This window comes from Maylandia zebra, linkage group LG15 (genome assembly GCF_041146795.1).
Source record: "Maylandia zebra isolate NMK-2024a linkage group LG15, Mzebra_GT3a, whole genome shotgun sequence".
NCBI lineage: Eukaryota > Metazoa > Chordata > Actinopteri > Cichliformes > Cichlidae > Maylandia > Maylandia zebra.
Window position 1 is genome coordinate 7576325 of NC_135181.1, and position 21237 is coordinate 7597561.

Genomic DNA, 21237 nt, shown 5'->3' on the forward strand with positions numbered 1-21237 from the left:
CATTCCTGTCACAAGGTAAAAGCTGCAATTAGTTTTTGTAGATACAAAGATTCTTTATTGCCATGCAGTCACAGAACGAACTTGTGTGGTAATTCTCAGCCTAAAAGCAGACGGTATTTAAAACAACAGGGTAACAGTACATACAAACAAGATATAACTCAAGAAAACAACATAGAAACACCGGGAACCTAATTTTTCGACACATGGATCACTTTTTGGCACGACACCTGCCGTGTTTGTTTTGCTCCATGGAAAAGGGGAGGGACGTCGCCGCGACGTCACGCGGCTCGGTCCGCCCACCCCGCTTCTCCTCTGTGTCTCCTTCTCGCAGTCTGGTCGAGAGTCTAAGCCGAAAGCAGAGAGAACATCGACGGTTCTAACTGAACCGAGAATCCACGGCAGTCATGGCGGCGCCGTTAGCCCACTTTGATGAGGACTGGCAGGACTTTAACGAATTCAAGCCGTCCTCGGACGTGGTCGACCCACTAGACAAGCTGAACTCAAACGTGGGTGATTCGTCGGGCCTAGACGATTTCTCGGATCTGGACAACAGTTTCTCTGGGGAGATCTGCAGCTTCAAGTCGATGGAGGACCTTGTCCACGACTTCGACGAGAAGCTCACAGTGTGTTTCCGAAACTACAACACTACGACGGAAAACATAGCTCCCATTAAACCTATCACCGAGGATAATTACTTGAAAGACGACGAGTGAGTGTGATTTTTTTTTTTATCGCCAGTTTTCTTAACGCTAACTTTTAATCTCCCGGCTAGCTAACCACTTTAGCCTCTCCAGGCTAACCTTACATTGGCACTATGGGAATCTTAGCTAGCTTCAATCAGTGCTATGCAATATTTAGCCAGAATACACTTACGATAACACATAACTGAACGTGTTAAACCCATTATCTGTCACAGCTTGACTCGTTAAGTTGGTCTTTAAGAAGGAATAGCATTTTACAAGCAACAAATACAAAAAATTTTTGCTATCTAAAGAAGGAATCAAGAGCTATTTATGTGTGGAGGACGTGTTGATGCCACGTTAACAGTGCTGGTTTTCATGCTGGACTGCTTGATGTTGGCCATAAAACTAGTGATCCTTAAATTGTACATTTGGGAATAACTGAATAGTTGTTGACCCCTGTGCAAATACTCTGTCTCCTCCTGTTTTCAAATTGCCTTTCTCACACGACACAAAAGAGTTTCTGCTTTTGGCTTTCATGATGTTTCCTCTTTCTGGATACAGAGACAAGTATTCATAGATTTTATTGCTACCCTGATGTCAGCCTCCTTCACTTATGGTGGCTTATCAGTATTTATTTATTATATATTATCTGCTGTGCCGCATGCACCTTGCACTAGATTAATGTTTAAAAACAGTGGGATGGGCAACAAAAAGAAGAAAATCCACAAAATGTCATGGTAAATGAAATAACTGGGTATGAAATAAGAATTTATCAAAACCTTCTATTGACTTCAACATCTGGTCTCACCGTGGACTACATAGCCAGGTGTGAAATTGCCTTAAGCCTGCATTCTTTCTAATGGGAGCAGACAGAAAGACAGGAAAAACCATCCCACTTCTAACTGCAGTACTTTTTGTACCTGAGTAAATATTTCCCTCATTTGCTGGATAGATACCTTCTTGTATTGTCTTGTATAGAGGTCATTTTTATAATTGTATGGTTCTGTTTAGGCTGAAATAGCTTATGCATAAGCCACATGATTCTGGAGCATCTGTCTTGTGTTTGACGATTGCTGTTTGGGTGTGCTTAATATCCCTAGATTGTCACTGATGGTTCCAAAATTCTAAACTTTAAAGGAGGATTCAAAATGGGTGTCCAGGAACCCAAGTGGGTGATGTCAAGGTCACTCGGTGGTTTTTATCAGTAAAATGTTTTCTATTTATTTATTTATTATAAATTCCACATGGAGGTACTTAGTTTATGTTGTATCTCACAGGCACACACACATTTACATGAAAACCTTCTATTAATTCAAAGCGGCAAGTCACATCAGCCCTGCAGCCAGTGTAGTTGTCACTTTAACTACTAAGCTGTCTTGACTGCATGAGTCACTCTCCTCCTCCCTTTTGTAACTAATATTTCAACACTGTGGCACTGTGAGATGCAAGCACACGATGCGGGGAAGCTTTCCTACTGCTGACATGAACAGAACAGAGGTTAGCCATGGATTTCTGCTTTTATAGAGGAATTATAGCGGAACACAGGATAAATTGATAACACACAAACATAAGTGTACTTATCATGTCTTTTTTTAGACACACAAAATAGTAGCACACAGTTAAGGCTGTAAAGGTTGCCGTACCCTTGTGATCAACTTGTCCAAAAGTTACTTGGAGTGAGACGTACCCACTAAGAAGTTTTAAAATTGGATTTGCAGGTTGTACAGGTCCCCCTCCTTATAATTAGAGGCATCAGAGTTTGCTTTTTCTCAGGAAACAGTGGTGGATGTGTGACCCATTCAGAACAACTTTCCTAAGATTCAAAAGCCTCCATAAACCTTTTCTAACAGTTTTTGACACAGACAGAGGGTCCAGAGGATTGTGCGTAGACTTATACAAAACTCTGCTTGAGCACCCAGTTTTGATTTTTATCCTTTTCTTTCTTTTTTTCCACTTCAGTGCAACACACAGACAGTTATGCACATCAGAGAGCTTGTCACAGCAAAAAGAAGTAGCAGTCTGTCTCACTTAATGATCAGTGGAATCCTGTGGGGAAGCTGGCATGACAGCGGAAAGAAAACATTTATGGTTGTTGTAGGTAAAGAAACAGGAAGCGGGGAACGTAATAATTGGACAGCAGCCTAGTCAAGCCTAAAGAGCAGTGCCAGACTCGGTGAGAGTCTTTTCTGGATGACTGCACTTTTGCGGGACGTGCCTAGACGCTTAACGAGTTCTCTGGCAAAACCATGCCTGAGACGAACTGCGGATAACAAATGTGTGTGTGCTTGAAACAAAGTGGGTAAAAAAAATTATATATATTTGTACCCCTGCAAGCATATACGTATTCTTAAAGTAATCCGGACAAATTTCCTCAGCACTGAGGTAAAAACAAACCGATCGAAAATTTCAATTGAAATAACAACCAGGCTTGTTTTTAAAATGCAAATGCACTCGGTGAAACTGAAGCTAATGGTGCGTTTTGGCACACGCTCACGTGGCAGAGACGGCGTCAGTGCTCAAGGCACAAAAAATAGTTCCTTGCCAGCCTTTGCCCTATTTAGAACAACCCAACAGCCCCACGCTTCCCAAGCTGTGCATGAGCACTTCAGGGAGAAATGTGCATGTTATATAAACATTTGCCTGTGTGTGTCTGTGTGTTTGTGTTTCCGAGGATGAGCAAGAGGCTATGACAATGCAGAGCCATTGTGACACATGGGTTCACAGCATCCATCCTCTCTGTGCTCGCACATGCAGAGCCAAAAGAGGAGGGGAAAAAATGAACCTCATGCATGCACACTTGAGTTTAAACCCTGAGCTGATTTGATTTTCTGTCCTAGAGTTTAAAAAAAAAACACGCAAAAGTACCCCATGGGGGACTAGATGAAAGTAGTTTCCCGCAGTAATTATATAATTGAACCTAACCTTTATCCATTTCACAAGAATCCTCCGAGCCTGCTGAGAGTCTGTTAACAAATATGTTTTTATGCATGATGCTGGATTTGTGTTTAACAGTAACTTGTCGTGTTGAACAGACTCCGTGCCACCATCTGTTCGTCTCTGCTAAGTTGTCTGCCAAACTCGAATGCTGCACAATATTGTAAACATTCAACAGACTGTTGGTGTCACTGTAAGCCCCGCCCCCCCCCCCCCCCAAATCACCCAGTGTTAGTCACACACTCAGAAAGAGCTCTAATAGTAAAAATTCTGAAAATAATTGGAGAACCAATAGTTTAACCACTGGTTCGTCACATTTCAGCAGACCCTGGGCAAATGACGTGTTTGTTAGAGCTGTCGCATTTATCAGCGGCTTCGGTGTGATTCAGCAGCAAGAACATGTTGAAGTGGTGAGGGGGTGGTCAGAGAACAGGACACAAAAAGTGCCAAGTGATCATGTGTCATACTAAAAAGAGAAGGACGCTATCTGTCCTGTGTACAGATAAAACTACTTTTCACCCGTCCTTCTCTGTTTTGCTCACTACTTCTCTTTATTTCTCATAATACCCAATCCTAACTGCGTCACGGATGCTTGTCTTTGCTCCAGGGTGTGGAACGCTCTGACGGATAACTACGGCAATGTGATGCCGGTGGACTGGAAGACATCGCACACTCGCTCCTTACACCTGCCTTCCCTCAACCTCACCGAACACGAGGTACCGCAGAGGCAAACACGGTCCAATGTCATGTCCGATGTTTATAACACACAGTAGATATACATTTCTAAAAGTGAAGTGCACAGATCGGTAATCAGTTTGAACCCTCTGCCTTCAATCTACTTAACCACCTGTTTGTTGTCTCATCCAAGTTTCCTATCTGTCTCTCAATCTCTGCCCTCGCTTCTTTCCCCTGGGACAGAAGTTGGATAACCAATCTTTAGATCTGTCTGACGATGAGGAGCTGAGGGAGCAGATGGACATGCACTCAATCATCGTCTCGTGCATCAACGACGAGCCGCTTTTCACAGCTGAGCAGGTAAAACATTCACACCTGAGCACAGCAGTGTTGTGCTTTTGGCAGATGTTAAAGAAACTTTGATGTGGATAATTGTGCCTCAGTAGAATTGACATATTTTGCATCTTATGAAGAGCAGAAAACACAGTCTATCTATCCAGCTTACAAAGATGCACTGAAATCCTCAACGCAGTCACATTTGGCTAAAGATGTGTTTCCAATAGATTCACTTAGCAATCATGGCTTTGGGACAATAATGTTCAAAAGACATGCTATCCTGTAGCTCAGGGTTTTTTTCGCATCCATCATGCAGGTACAATGGAGTGATAGACTTTATATTTTGCTCTCAAAAAGATGAATAAACAGCTTATTTGTGTACTAAGATGTCTTAACTCACAGAAATGTAACACCATTTCAAAGTGAAAGCATTGCCCTATGATTTTGATTTTGTTTGTTTTTCTTAGAGATGCACCAAATTCATATGAATAAGGAGGAGCACTTTTATTTCGCTGCAGAGATTTGGATATTGGCACCATAACATGGATGTCAAAGCAGCATTATTTTTACGTGACAGAGTAGGAAAAACGTTTTCGTCACTACAATAAAAAATCATCATGTCAATATAGATCAGAACAGTTGTTCCAATCGTTTTGGTCATGTAAACACACACTGGGTTCTGCTGCTTTTTCTTGAAATCACTCACCTTATCCCCATGATTGGGGACCGTAGGACTCTGATTTCAGCCTATGTTTACGTGAACTAGCAATAATGTTTTCTGTGAGGGAATGTATGAAGCCTTTAGCATGGTGCTAGTTGTAATAGGAGGTGAGGATAAATGTTTTTTCATTTTCAAAATGAATTATTTTTTAACACAATTTAGTGGACTACATGCTTAATTTAGACATTTTGTTTCTACCCCCATACCAATACCAGCGTTGGTATCGATACTATTGATATTTGGATTGATCCGCCCACCTCTGTTGTTTTTTGTACAGGTGATTGAGGAGATAGAGGAGATGATGCAGGAGTCTCCAGACCCAGAGGACGATGAGAGTCCTTCACAGTCCGACTTGTCCATGCTCTCTCAAGACCTCAATGCTCTAAAACGCTCCGGGTCCAACACCAGCTACGAGGACCGTGAGTATCACCGTGTACCACTAAATTGCAGCAACATAAAGCTTTAAAGGCAAAACGCTTTGATGGTGGCGTGCTCGTTCCTCATGTCTGCGCTGTCCAGTGCGTGAAGAAATGGTCAGGCACATGCACTCGTCTGATAACATTCTTACATAACGCGTAACAAATGCGGACAAACAGCAAGTGTGTTGCCCCAAAATGTTATATAATTACAAGCGTATATCTGCCTAATGCTCAACTGGGGTGGAATATGCATTTGTACACAGAAAGCCATTTTGTTTCAGGTATTTGCATCTGTTAACTGCAGATTCTAGTGGGTTTGGGTTTTTTCAAACACTGGAAACAAGGACTGTGAGTGTCACAATGTTTGTCTGCAGTATTTAAACATTTACTCTTATTTGAAGGAATAAAAATAAGTAAAGCTACACAACATGTTGCCAAAATACCTTCTTTCTTCATTTCTCGCATTAAATTTGTTTAAGACGTAAAAGGTTTTGTGTAGGTTGTATATTTGTCTGACTTAAAAACATTCAAGTGTAAATTCTGTGGGGGGGTTTTTTCCCCCCAACAAACACTGTATAGACTTAAAACATGGCAATCCATAATCTATAATTTATTGTTACCCTCTGGAACTATGTGGAGGTGTATTATTTCATGGCCTTCAGGATCTTTTTTGCTGAAACCTTCGGGCAGTGGGCGTGTAGCCCCCAGCCAGTATCAGCATGAGGGCTGCGTAGGCAGGAGTCTATTAAAAAAAGAAATGTTGCGACCAGGTTACATCACTGTCTCATCCTCTGCTCTCTGTCTGTGTCGTGGAAATGAAAGCACCTCTATCGGTGCTTTCATTTGTGCTGACTTCCCCCATATTGGATCTCCTTCTTGGATCTCAACTTTTCCCAGCGAGACCTAGAAAGACATTCAAGAAAGAGACACGAAAACAGAGGATGCAAAGCTTCTTAATGAGAAGTAATCGATTCCACAACATCTGTGATAACTGGCGTCATTCTGTGCTACTTTTAGAAGTGCTGTATGTGTACGTCAGACCATCGGCACGTCCAGAAGCATCCTCGCTTCTCATCTTCTTAAGTCTGGATCTTAGTGGGTTGTAAGATGTCTTTTTTTTCAGTGAAAGACTGGGAGTCATTTCCATGTCATAAGAGAGAAAAAAAAGACACAAGGAAGCTTAAGTTAGCAACGCTACCCTCAAATTCAATTCAGTTAAGTTTTAGCACCAAATCACAACAATGGTTGCCTCAAGGTGCCTTTAAATTGTAACATTAACAACCCACAATAATAGAGAGACCTCCAACAATCAGATGACCCCCCTATGAGCAATCAATTGGTAACAGTGGGAAGGAAAGCTCCCATTAAACAAGGAAGAAACCTTGTTTAAAGAGGCCACACCTCCATATTTGTATGGAGGCATGGCCGTGTTTTTGTTTTTGGTTTGTTTTTTTGTGCGTTGAAACCTAACCTTTACCGAAACAATAGAAAAATAACAACATCTTCTCTGATTGACATTTGTTTTCACTAAAGCCGCGCTGTCTCTCTTTCTCTCAGCATTCGTGCTCTAGCTTGCTCAAACACTGCTGCATAATACACCTTTAAATGAATAATGCCTCTTTGTCTCCTTTTAAACTGGTACAGCAGATGCTTGTAACCTGGTTATTACACATGTGAATCTTGTAATAGCACTGAAGTAACTGATACAATGTAAGGATTTTGTAAACTGCTGTTCGTTGTGAACACCCGTCAACCCACGTACACCATCTTCACTCTCCTCCTTCCTCGTATGTTCACACGGTCCTCAGGGCTGCGTCAGATGTCCGTGTCGGAGCTGACTGAGACTCTGGAGGAAGTGGAGGCGGCCATTCGTCGCTACAGTGAGGAGCTGATCCAGGCTCTGGCTCTGCGAGATGAATTGGACTATGAAAAGGAGGTACTTTGATTTATTTAATTATTTTTTTAAATCCACAGCAAGGCAATGACGTTCAGGCAATGACAAATGGCGGCAAAAAAAATAATAGCCTGTCAGAAAAGCTCTGTAGTACTTTGAGGTAAATAAGCCTAATGTGAAAGGACAGTTAATCGATAACCTATTTGTTTTATAGCAGCAGCTCTCACAGTTTTCTACAAGCCTATGAACTGCTGGCATCTTTATTTTTAGCCTGACTTGTCGTTGTCACGATTCTGTCACACCGTTCTGTTTGTTTGTTTGTTTTTTTCTTTGAAGCATCCAAAAATAGATTTCTGGCATATTAATAATTATTTTAATGAGAATAGCAAAGGGTAGTGTGGTCACAATTAAACAGTTTTTTTTTTTTTAATTTTGTTTTGGTTTTTTTGCATGTATCCAGGTGAAGAACAGCTTCATCTCACTGCTCATTGAAGTGCAGAACAGACAGAAGGAGCACCGCGAGCTGCTGCGAAAGAAGAAGAAAATCCGGCACACGACTACGACGGGGCCCAACGGCCAGAGGACGGCCAGCACGCACATACCCGGCACGGTGAGTCACGTGGTCACGCTTGTGGAAGAAGACATGCATGACTTTGATGAAACTGTTTAAATTATGAGGAGAGATGCATAACCTGATAAACGGTCTGCATGTGTGAGAATCTTTCATCACAGCACCAAAGGTTCTGCCAGGCGCTCTCCTTCTCTTCGCACTGAAACCAAATCCTTCTCATCTCTCGCTTCTTCTATCTTCCTCTCGCTTCTTGTAGCTCCTCACTGTGGAGGGACTCTCCAATATCATTCAAAATGGCCTCCGTCAAACTTTTGGCAACACAGGAGGGGACAAACAGGTGCCCCTGCTCTTTCCTCTTTCCACTTCCACTGCAGATAAAATTCTCTGCTTCTTCTGTTTGTTTGTTTTTTGTCCTGCCGCCATATTTGCTTCCTTTTGTGCAGCTGCAAACACATGCTTGCCATCGTTTTAATCTGTCTTCTTCTTATTTATTTATTTTTTAATTATTCTTTTTTTCCTTCACTTTAGTCATTCTTATCTTTGTGTTTTGTCAAATGTTTTTCTTTTTTCCAGCATGTACGTCTCATTCATCTGATATTTTTATTTTATTTTTTTTACCCTCGCTTCAGTAAACATTTTCTCTGAGCGGCTGCTGAAAGGTTGCAACCAGCAGCCAAATATTTACCACATGTTCATGTGATCTGCATGGCGCTCACAGATATCATATTTTTATTTTTTTTATTTTGGCGTGAAGCATGACGGTAGCTTTTTGTAGCTGTGTCATTGTATTTGACATAATTGACTTTCTTTGCAGTACCTGACCACAGTGATCCCTTATGAGAAGAAAGCAGGCCCCCCGTCTGTAGAAGATCTCCAGATCCTCACAAAGAGTGAGTCGAAAGTCTTATCAGAGAAACGCAAATGTGTTGCATCATCATTTGGAGGGTGTTTGGATTCATATATGAAGTAAACAACAATTTACATTCGATGATTACAATTCAAACCTGTGTGAATTTTATCAGTTGGACAAACTTCTTTTCATCTGCACCAACCCAGATAAAATGACATTCAGTAAAATAATATTGTGTTACCAGGCTAACCCGGTGTTGCTGTTTGATTGGGGCTAACCTGTCAGTTTGTGTGGTTGTTTTCTAAATGTAAAAAGCTGCTGTCTTCATTCTAGTCCTCCATGCCATGAGGGATGACAGTGAGAAAGTACCTGCCCTCCTAACAGACTATATTCTCAAAGGTAAGCACTAAGACTTTATATCAAGTCTATAATTTGACTAAAACGGAGAAAAAAACAGTCCAAATTTTATATCTCTCTCACAATCAGGTGACTTTATTCAGACACCCACACTCTGTTTTGTAATAAAAGGGGGGAAACGCAGCGTTCCCTTCTTTGTTTTTAGGGAAGCTGAGAGTGCAGAAACGTAGGCCACTGTACAAAGGTTAATTAAAGGAGAAGAGAAATCGTTTCCTTGCCACCCTTCAGTGTTGACCTGTACTTCCTTTGTCTTTCACCTGTGCCGCGTTGTCCTTTGGGGGTAGCTCTGGTATGAGAGCAGTGGAAACTGAGGTTTGAGAGGTGACCACAGATCCAATTCTCTCTCTGTGCGCATTGGTGACCTTAGCTATGCCCAGAAGCAGCAGCCGTCCCCTCACTCCCTCCTCGCTACTGTGGTGCTTGTTTGCTGCACTACCCTTCCTCTTAAAACACAAAAGCACACCCATATTTTGCCTTTACTGCGAGCTTGTAGTGGTACCTACCTGTTCATGTGTGCTTCTCACCTGTAATTACCATTTCCTCTTCACTCACTGGGTCCGTGCTGTAGTTGCTTTTGCCTAATGTGCGGCTCTCCTTTGTGCAAATAAAGTAAAGGGCATTTCTGCTCTTGTTCTCTCCACAGTCCTCTGTCCCACGTAAAGTCAAAGGCGACACTCCTGTTTCCAGAACCATCCACTGGACCATCAGAAGAGGGTTCTGGTAATCCAGGAAAAACCCACAAAGTGGCCCCCAGTTTCCACATCATAGACTTTCTTTCCTTGTGGTACTTTTTTTTTTAAAACTCTGTTGATCCTAGGATTTTAACTCTCCTTGACTCGTATATTCCAATGTAACTTTTAACTTTTTAATGCTTGAGTACTACATCTCTATGTATGTTCTGACTGCATGATAACTTGTCTATAGATGCCAGTAATCAGTATTAGTCTGAACACTTCACTTCCTGGTTTGTGCAGGGCTTTTTTTTTTTTTGAGTTGTGAACAGTCAGGAAAATAACAAAAGTTCAACCTGCGTGCAACGTCATCAAGCTTGTGTGAGGTGAAATTTGCATCTGTGTAGTTCATGCCTGACAGGAAAAACGAATCCGGGCAGAATCTGTGAATCTCAAAGTGCCGGGCAAGTCGTGTTATGAAGTCTTGTTTTGTTATTTCCTCGGTAGGAATCCATTGCATTAATGGCATTTGTTGATGGTTGCACATCATGACAGCGTCTTAAGGTTGAAAACTGCTTGGTGAGGATCAAGGAACAAACCCTTTAATTTAAAAATGCAAAACTGTAGGTAGTGATGTTGTTGCATGTTGCTTTAGGGTTTGCACTCGTTAGTAGCTGTTAGCTGAATGTTAAGATGAAATATTTTGTATATGATGAAAGAAATTGCACAGTTTGGGGAACTTTTTTTTTTTTTAAATAGGGAAAAAAAGTGGAAAGACTTAAAGTCGTAGCTGGATGAACAAATATGTAAAGCATATTTTTGGATAAGGGGGTGTTTTTAGTGAGATAAGGGACTTTGTAAACATTTTGTAAATCTAGTCTGTTGACCTCTGAGCCCTCAAGTAGTAACCTCCCCATTCCCACCAATGTCATCACTTCCCCACGAGGTGTCATTTCACGAGTCTGCAGATACCTAAAGTTCAGCATTAGTGGCAACCAGTCTGTCTGATTGTATGTTAGCTTGGTGTTGTAGCTCAAATGAAGTCAGATTTAGTAAATAGTTAAGCATCTGTTATTAGTTGTGGCATTTTTAAACCAGTCTCTTACATCTTTAGCAGTTAAATTTTAGTGGTAGCACTTTACTCCGTCAGTGATCTGATCGTGTGCTGTCGTAGCACAGAGTACGTCTCAGTAGATTAGTGTGTGGTGAAGCAAAACTGCTGTGTAATGTCTTCGGCGGCTCTGGAGAACCTTTAACATGATGTCACCAAGGTTATTTCATCCCAGGCTTGAGAAAACCTTCAGGATCTGCACTAGGACTAAAAGTCTGGGCTTTCTTCCAAGTCTTTCTGGAAGTGCAATACTTACTGGCAGGAGTTGCCCCTCTAAAACCAACCGCGTCTTCAGCAAGTTGGCACGCTAACGTTCGAAACACCAGCCGCTACAGGTGCACCACACACTGTCAGATCAGGTCTAGCCTAGCTCTCAGGTACGATCATCAGTGTTAGTAGTTTAAATCATCCTCAGAAAGTTGCTGACATTCCTGAGTCGTCTTTTAGCAGCTAAACTTGGAGCTTGCTGCACTTCTATCTTAGAAATGTTCTCATGCATAGCAGCCACTCGGCTGAACCCGCTCAGAATCATGTAGTACGCTCTGCAGTCATAGCAGCAGCTGTAGCGCAGGTAACATCTGTAGAGGCTGCAGTAGCATCTGCTTGTTGTAGGGGTCTTCTTATAATAGCATAGCTGTGGTTAACACATCTGTCTTTTACTGGGTAATAATCGAACGCCTCGCTCTCGGAAAGGGGAGTGATGAAGATGATGAATGTCGGGGACCGCACAAACGGTTGCTTAAATGAATAGGGGGTCATTAATTTTGTAAAGGAAGTCAAAAGCTTGTAGTGCTGTGTTAAGACTATTTATATGTAACCTGTTTCTACTTTTGCCAGCTAAGAAAACATTCGCAACCAAGCATGTGCTGCATGCACTTTAGTGTTGCAAACACATTTCTTATGGTTAATGATTTGTCTGTTTAGGAGCATATGGATATTAGATTAAAGGGACAAGCAGAGTTTTTTTTTTTTTATAGTTTTAACTCGTGGTAAGTAATCAGAAGTCCTAAAATCAGAGGCAGCGAAATACTTAAATCATATCTTGAAAGGTGTCTATTGATTTGTCATAATCTGGTTAGGAAAGTGCTTGAATTAAACTAGCTTTTAATGCCATCTGTGTAAATAAAACACTGATTTATAATGACATGGCAGTCAGCACAGAGGTCACTGAAAGATCTCGTCTCAGGCCAGAGCCTCTCATCCGGCCTGCTCAGCAGACATATCAGTTCAACTACCAATTGAAAGATTTATATTTATATATGTACAACAAGCAATGAAATAAGAGGCTGCCTTTGTAAATGCCTGAAAATCTTTGTACAGTTAACAAATAACTCATTTTTTTAATGCAATATAATTCCCAAGTTTGGGGTTTAATGTTTACTGTCTCATGTGGTACTGCAATATATTAATTTATTATGTAAATGTTTGTTTTGTAACCATATTATTGACTGTAATAGTACAAGTGTTTTGTGCCCTCATTGCATTGCAACCCATTTCAAAATAAAAACTAGAGTTACCTCCTCATGCTTGTTTTCCCTGTTAATTTGCAGGTTAGGTCTGTGCATGTCCAACCTTGACCTTTCAGATATGAAGTGTAATTTCCTAATCTTTGCACAAATGTCTAACAGAGTAAAAAGTCCCATCCTAATTATTTTAGTGCATATTAAGTCACTGCTGTGTCAAAACTGTGTATTTGAATATCAAGGAAGACCATTTTTGTCAAGTTTGAAAAACTTTCCAATATGATGTAGAAATTATTCACATGACTGTTTGCTTGATGTTGAGCAACTCGGGAAGTGTGGCTGAGGAAGCCTGATCTGGGAATCATGCTTTGGATTTCATGGAAAATATGAAATTCACCTGAAATGAATGACTCATATTTACCAGTTTAATGTTATCACTGTGAAAACATAGATGGGAAAGTCATAAAACTAAGACAGTCTAGCGTTTTCCTCCATCACGACCCTCTAATGCATGCAAACGTGCAAGCAGCTCTTTCCAGGGCGACCGGAGCTTTCTCCCAAATGGTGAAAAATGACTGAATAGAGGCTGTTCATTCAGCTTTTTTTTTTTTTTTTTTTAAAAACAACTTTTTAACAAACAAGTCAATTATATTTTACAGACCTGTTTCAGTTTAATAGCTGAACATTGTGGATTCATGAAACACCTCCAAACACATTTCTGTACGTTTACTTTTTTTTTTTTCCAAGAAAACAAACTTGTCATTTAAATTTCCAAAACAAATACCTTTACAGACCTAAATATGCAAGATGCAAAATGGACTTCCTGCAGACTTCACCAAGCTGTTGCACTTTGCTGACTCAAAGGAAAGACGTCCTCAACGAGAGAGCCGTTAGAATTATACAGTCCAACATAGATTTTGGCAAAAGACCTTGGTTGTTCCCAAATCTGGAGGAAGTAAAAACTTAATGGGAAGATTTAAAAAAGAATACCATGGGTCTACATAAGATGTCAAAGTATGAGGATGAAATATAGAAAACAGGAGTTTATGCATGTGAAAGAATTGCAAGAAATAGTCTAGCACTAAAACATAACAACGGTCGCCTCAAGGTGCTTTTATTGGAATGTAAAGACGCTACAATCAAATGACACCCAATGAGCAAGCACTTGGCGACAGTGGGAAGGAAAAAGCACACAAAACACAACGGAAATAGGGGGAAGAGAAAGAAAAGAAAACAGAAATAGGAGGGGGGAAAAAACAGATTTCCAAAAGCACAAGGGAAGTGTTTCTGGGGAGACAATAACCCGACGGACCAGTTGCAGGAACCAAAATATGCAATAAGAATCGCGCTGGGAGACACTTAAAAGAAGTAGAGGATCTATCGGTTTTGTGAAGAAAGAAAAGATGAGAGGTCAGAGTGTTAGCCTAACTATTAGCCTAAAAATCCGTCATCAGTATTATATGAATCATGATAAAACACACCTACAATGTTTTGGGTTCCTGCAACTGGTCCGTCGTTTTATAGCCTCCCCAGAAACACTTCCCTTGTGCTTTTGGAAATCTGTTTTTTCCTATTTCTGTTTTCGTTTTTCCTATTTCCATTGTGCTTTGTGTGCTTTTGCAGCGTTTTTCTTATTGCTGGTGTTCCAGTCCGTTTGGCCTCTCAGGGCCACATTAAAAAAAAAACTCCCTTTTAACAGAAAGAAATCTCCCACAGAACCAGCCAGGGGCAGCCATCAGCCATGACCAGTTTGGAGGTCAGGGGAGGGAGGCACAACAAAAGACTCGCCCTGGGAGAGAGCCAGAGATTAATAATAACTAAGAATTAATGAACCTAGGAAGGAAAAACCTTCTTATAGTGTAATGCTTCTCTTAATGATTCCAGATATTTTTTCCTTTACTTCATCTTTGGAAGTGTTAAAGTTAATTTAAAAAAAACTGAGATATGTTTATGATATATAAATATGGGAAAAACTGACATAAAAAGTTGAATGAACATGTCAAGGTTTAAATAAGAGATTTTTTTAACAGAGCATCCAAATACAGCATGACTTCAAAGGGTTTACAGCGGAAAATGGCAGGAAAGCTTAACAAACGTACGTGTCTGTATCTTTGATTTTTTCTCTCTTTAATTCTGTGTGTCCAGTGGTGATGTCAGACGTGTCCTAGTTTTCCTTCCACACAAGCAGCTGCTTCCACCTTCCACTCTGTAATGTTTGAATGTCAGAACAGTTCCCTTCTCCTTCCTTCACAGAGTTATTCCTCTGTTCTTGTCACGAATCCCATTGGGCTCCTCTTACTTCCCCCCCCCCCCCCCCCTCCCCCCTCTTTACTGCAGTGGTGGCTCATCTTGAGAGAACTGTTAGCCAGCTGCTATGACGCTTTAGCTGAACATGAAAAAGGGTGGATTTAAGCATTTTAAGAGTCTTGTTCAGGATGTTGCCGGCCCTGCCGCCAGGTCACAGGTTAGTGTCGGTGAACATGGTGTGCTCCTTCCTCACTGTGCTGAAACCTTTGATTGTATCAACAAATTCTTCATCATCCATAAACTGTAGAAGAAGAATGGAGATTATTAAAGGAAATAGTCATATTTCCAGTGATATGTTTTTTTCTTATTAAGCAAGTCTGTCTCTCCTGTGAGTGTTTAAATACCTACAGTTCTGTGGACAAATGTAAAGAATGTGCAGAGTGAGAAGGTCATAGGTTAGCAGTATATAGCATACTACATTCCTCTGCTGTGACTGTAGCAAAAGGCCTTTAGTGCTTCCAGTTTAAACAGGCACAGCATACGTTTTTGGGATCTCTCACCATCCCACTGTCATGGCCTGAAATGTTGGGATCCCACACGTCATCGTCTCCAGTGAGTGACTTCCCATCCATCACCTGGCTGACGCTGCGCCTCAGGGAGTTCACACTGAGGATGCCCAACTCACCCTGTGGAGGATCCTCATCTCCAGGCTCACATTTAGCTTCCAGCACTTCCTGGTAAGACAGAAAAAGTTCTAAGTATCACTTGCATATAGAATAAAAATGTATTCGTATATGTAGATTAGACATTTGCTTTTACCTCCATCTTCATGGTGAAGGCCTTGAGCGTTACACTGTTAGAGAAGCCTGTTGTGTCAGGCACAGTATCAAACTGGGGGAAATGAATGAGAGAATTTTTCAGTTGAGAGTAATGTAATAAATGTATTTTATGGGCTACAAATACTAGCAATCCTTTCTTATTTGCTAAATAGTCTCCTTCTTAATACATTGTAACTTATAACACAGTAACCTCTTTAATAAATTGGTAATAATAAAGTTAAGCAGAGAAACTACTAAGAATAAATACTAAGGAAACACTCAAATGTTACCCATCAACTAAATTTGAGTGGTGTATGCTGGTAATAATCAGAATCAGAATCAGAATACTTTATTGATCCCTGGGGGAAATTATTTTTTAACTCAGACAGCATGGCATACGTCCTTGGAAAATATAGTAGTATTGATTGCCCATCAGTTCTATTCAAAGTTTATGCTGGCAACAGCCCACATTTTATTATCTAAGAAATGTATATAAATCCACATCTGTATTTAAATATAATATTCACTTTTCATCACACTTAAAATGATCTTATACCGTATGTATGTTTTTACATACATATGTATGTTTTTACATACATATGTATGGTTTTAAGGGTTTTTATCATTTTTATCATTAATTTTTTTATCGTTTTTATCGTTAACTCAGTTTCCCTGGGTCTTTTCCCATGTGTTATCATTAAATCTTCCTTTTTTTTTTGGTACTGGTAGTGGTTTTATTTTGTTGTATTTATCCGCGACACCTTAAAGGCCGGAAAATATTGTCGGACATAAACTGGTTCATGGCCCAAAAAGGCTGGGCACCGCTGGTATAGAGAATAAACAATGTAATATACTATAGTATAACATAGCATACTATAGTACAAAACGTATGGTATAGTGTAATATAGTATAGAAACTAAACAATATAGAATAGAATAGAATAGAATTCAACTTTATTGTCATTGCACATGCACAGGTACAGGGCAACGAAATGCATATCATATACTATAGCATAAAATATATAGTATATCACACTATAGTGTAGTATAGTAGTTTATACAGTTGTACTGGCAAAAAGTCTAATCAGGAAAAGTCATGAGTGTCATTCATAATATAAATATTAGGTGCCTTGGTGACCCCTGGTGAATAAGTCAAACACAGCTAGCTAGCTGCAGTCAGTAACCAGTGGTTACTGAGACACGTACAGTTTCACTTACAAATTGTAAGTGAAATGTTGAATAAGCGATAAGACAAAAAGAAACTAGAGTAGATCTCCCCTCACCAACATAGAGTTGCTGGGTGGGTAGATAGCCATGGGACTCCTCTTCTGCATGGGCAGGGCCACCAATGGAGGTCTCTCTCTGCTGAATGGGGGTTTGTTCAGGGCCTAGGCCATGATGAAGAGCGGGAATGGAAAGTTTGGTTTAAGCTGCTTTCTAATGGTTGCAATGATTGCCCCAGTTGTCTATCGTGCAGTTTATGCACGTTTTTATTAATAATGGAAAGAGCAATTAGTAAAATCAGTCTGCCACCATTCACACACAGTAACACAGATGCTGTATCTTACCTTATGAAGCACAACAGCTAGCACGATGGCGAGCAGCAGTAGGGCAATGCCTGCCATCACTACAATGAACCACAGTTCCCGGACAACTTGCCTCTCCTCTTGGCCTCCCTCTGCCCTCTCACCTCCTCCTCCTCCTCCTACAAGAGGAGTGGGGCTTGGTGAATCTGGAATGATAAATCAGTAAATACCATAAAGGCACTATGTATTATGGTAATTTTGCACAAAGCTATTCTGTCTTCATTAGTCTTTATAGTCTCTTTTTTTATTTTGCAGATATCATCTGAATATACAAGCAAGAGTGATGATAAAATGAAAGATTCACAGATAAAGTAAAAGCGTAGTATGCACAGATATGACTTGTAGGGTCATACAAGTCTATCATGTAGGGTTTAGATTGCATGTCACAAATCAACACTTAGAGAAAGAAAGATGATCAGATGCTTGCCGAGGAAGAGATAACACTGTAACTGGAGACACTCCGGCTTGCTTGGCCTAGTTTCTAACCTTCGGAGTAAGCAGCAAAGACCACACTTTCATTCCATTTATACTTTAACAGAGACCATGACTGGCAGTGGATATTGGTGGATTAAAGAGCATATACTGCAGGTAGGCCCCTGAAGGCAAAAAGATGCTGTATAACGAGCATAACATGTGCAATATTTCATGCAGTTTTCCAGCATGTTCCAACATTCAGTACCAGCCTATTTCTGCCCAAGATGTTGCAGACACTCACTGCAAACTGACAGCAGGTGAAAAATGATGAAGGGGTCGGTGGAAAAAGTTGCTGTGTGGGAGAAGTGGGACTCACCGGTGCTGATGTCCGTTGTTCGGCCTGTGGCGGGGGGTGCTGACAGCCCCTCACTGTGTGACACATCGATCAGAAGGGCAAAGACCTGCCAGGCGTTTAGGATCACCACTGTCCACCCATCACTATTTTACATCTGATACTTTTATTTGCTGACTGGCTCCCTTCAGGACTCAACACTCAATTGAGTCCAGCCATGTCTTGTTACAAATTAATCCCAGACAGCAGGAGGAAGACAAAACGCCTAGTATCATAGCTCAAGAAGCCTTGAAAAAAGCTGCATTTGAGTCCTTCTCCACCTCCGATCAACCCCCCAGCGGTGCCATGGTAACAGCCAGGTGTCTGGTTTCAGCTCACCTGAAGAGGCATGTTAGCATATCACCTCTCTGATCCTCCAGCTAGTGTGAGTCATTTCTTATACAGCCTGTCTGTAAGTATGGACACTCATATCAACTGATGGCAGATGGAATAGTTATACAAGCTAAGCTAAGCTACACTAAAAGCTAATAGTTGCACTTTGAAAATATATCTTTGTAATAAGAAACAAACACCAGACAAGCTCCAACAGAAGAGCTAGTATTCAAATGTGGAGGATGAACACAATAAATATAGTGTAAGACACAAGAATGTCTATATTCCAAATATGTAATCTGCTCCAGTTGTTTGTCTTTCTGCATGTTTGTTAGCAGTTTGGCATCCACAGTTTTCAACCTATCAAGTTCAAATTTTGTGAGATGGTAGATACCAGCAACAGCTCCAACCAAATTACTTTAGGTGAAAGATCAACATCACATCCAAATTGGTGGGAAAATCAGTAAAAACTTTATATTGCCTACAATTTTTTATGGATTTTCTTTAAATTTCAAAACAACATACTAGGTCATGGGGAACATGGGTGCCTAGGTTGGCTAAGCATTTAAGCGTGACCTTAGCGTCCTGTATATCATATGAAAGGCCACAGAGAGAGCTGTACAACACTTTTAATTTTCTCAATATGATGCACTAAGACATCACAATGACAATAAAAAACAGGCTGACATATTGATATTGCAATAAAAATATCAAAGTTTTACTGTAGGCCCTGCCCTTTGGGGGAGCTGTGCTCTTAAAAAATACCTTTTTATTTTATCTGTGCTTCAAAAAAGGAACCAGTATGAGTTTAACTTGGTTATTTGTGTGCATCAAGAGGAAACTGTACATAATATTTGCTCAGTTTATTTTCAAGTGAAATCGGTCATCTTACGTTTGGAGTTTCTCTTTAAATTTTGGGTGGAAAACTCACTTTTTCTTTATTGCTAAATAATAGTGACTAAAAAGAAACCCATCTAAAGATAAAGCTGTAATGTGGTAACTTCTGTTTTTATCGTATGCCCTTTACGCCACTAATTCTACTTTGATTACTCAAAAGGAAGCAGCTTTTGTCAGTGACTGATTTAAAGGATAACACACTGTCTGGCTCATAAGGGGCCTTTGGCCAGCATGAGTTTCAGTTACACTGTTTAACTGAATTTTATGCATCATCATGTTATTGCTGGCGCAGTTGAAAGACATGTACGTAAGGTTAACTGCTGATTTTAAATGGGCTGTAGGCATGAATGTGTTAGTCCTGCAACAGATTCGCGACCTGTCCAGCCCAACTGCATCCCTGGACCGGATATGTGGAAGAGTATGGGTGAATGGATATACTTATAACCATTTTGGGGGGGAAGCTAAAATATTTTTTTGTAAAGAAAAAACTTTGTAATATGAGCTCCAAATATTTCTGAGAATAACGTGAACTTACTGACCTGTGCAATATCCTGTATGACCACACGATGGCACTAGGCAGCTACTGCTGGCTTTGCCCTTTCCTGAGTGAACCTACCTCACACCCAGTCATAGTTTTTTATTGCACTGCAGTGAGATTTGGAACAGCTGCATATCATATACATGTATGCTCATTATTTAAAAATAATAAAAATAATAATAATAATAATGATATTAAAGATCAACTAAACCCTTCGATTTGTGTGCTGGAGAAACTGGTGCACAAAGTCTTAAAGTGACCTTCAACTTTTCAGGTGTTCAGCCTGCTTTGGTGGAGGTGATGGGGTGATTGACAGTAAAGAGCTACAGCAATAACTTTACTAACAGTTTTCCAGAGGATTGCATGAAATCTTTTATTTTCTATTTTCTTCTTCCTCCTCTTAAATTCTACATGGAAAATGGTCCCCTGTTGTATCCTGGATGTATGCATTGATGCAGGTATCAGTGTCATCTGTTTTCCTACCTACTTGTTAAAGTCCTCAGAATGATCTGTACACAGTCTGCCACAACTACCATCTGCTTTCACTTCATCTACTAAAGAAGGGAAATTTCTCACCTGCTCACCTTTAACATGTCTAGATAGATGATGATTATGTGACAGCGCAGGAAGGAACTCGTCACCGTCCAGTGACCAATCAGTTAGATAAAATCAGTGCGTTAATTATCTTTTTCTTACACTAAGAGCATTTGAAGAAAAACTTGCCACCACTTTTCCCAGTGTGTATCAGGTGTATCATGAAATCTTTGTTTTACGTCAGTTTTACCATTTATCTAGGAAAAAGTTCCAACATCCATTAAAAAATACAGCTCTTTCAATGACCTTTGGATAATTCTGTCATTTTGTTACGAGGACACGGAAGCTCATTTTGTCTTTAGCTCGTTGTTAAGAAAGTGTGATAATTACTCTCCAGGAATATTTTTCTTTCTTAAGGACAATAACGCCTTAAAAATGATGCCTCCCTGCGGCCATTACAGAGCAACTATTAAGAGAAGCCCTTGCAGGGTTAGTTGAGTGTAAGACATTGCCTGTAATCCAGCAATGAGGGACTTGGAATAATTACTCATTATTTACTGCTGTCTTTGTATCCGAAGCCATTGGGCCCCGGTCGTAGACACCGTAGCTCTGTATCAGAGGGACCCTCTGCATTAACTCGCAGCTCATTTGATTTATTTTTACAGCGGAGCTCTCTTTCGCCTAATACCCTAATCAGCATTCATACCTTGCTGTGATGATTCGGGACAATGCTTT

At 40.5% G+C, this 21237-nt stretch overlaps 2 protein-coding genes across 4 annotated transcripts; one reads left to right on the forward strand and one right to left on the reverse strand.

The window, feature by feature from the left end:
• Positions 1–290: 290 nt before the first annotated feature.
• Positions 291–12806, forward strand: fez2b (fasciculation and elongation protein zeta 2b). 3 transcript variants are annotated; one of them, XM_012916641.4, is made up of 11 exons: positions 291–709; positions 4225–4333; positions 4536–4652; positions 5627–5768; positions 7577–7704; positions 8123–8272; positions 8490–8570; positions 9048–9123; positions 9417–9482; positions 9785–9821; positions 10144–12806. In XM_012916641.4, exons 1-10 carry the CDS (start codon positions 405–407, stop codon positions 9793–9795), a joined length of 1185 nt encoding a protein of 394 aa, XP_012772095.1. In that variant the 5' UTR covers positions 291–404; the 3' UTR covers positions 9796–9821; positions 10144–12806. The 3 variants fall into 3 exon arrangements, with proteins under 3 accessions (XP_012772095.1, XP_004542031.2, XP_004542032.2); XM_004541974.5 differs by lacking the exon at positions 9785–9821 and having other exon boundaries at positions 292–709; XM_004541975.5 differs by lacking the exons at positions 8490–8570; positions 9785–9821 and having other exon boundaries at positions 293–709.
• A 2397-nt stretch (positions 12807–15203) lies between these two features.
• LOC101467041 (usherin) lies at positions 15204–18470 on the reverse strand. The gene is made up of 6 exons (XM_004542355.2): positions 18186–18470; positions 17378–17541; positions 17093–17197; positions 15812–15883; positions 15553–15726; positions 15204–15293 (listed from the first exon to the last, which is right to left on the reverse strand). Exons 2-6 carry the CDS (start codon positions 17432–17434, stop codon positions 15204–15206), a joined length of 498 nt encoding a protein of 165 aa, XP_004542412.2. The 5' UTR covers positions 17435–17541; positions 18186–18470.
• Positions 18471–21237: the final 2767 nt, after the last annotated feature.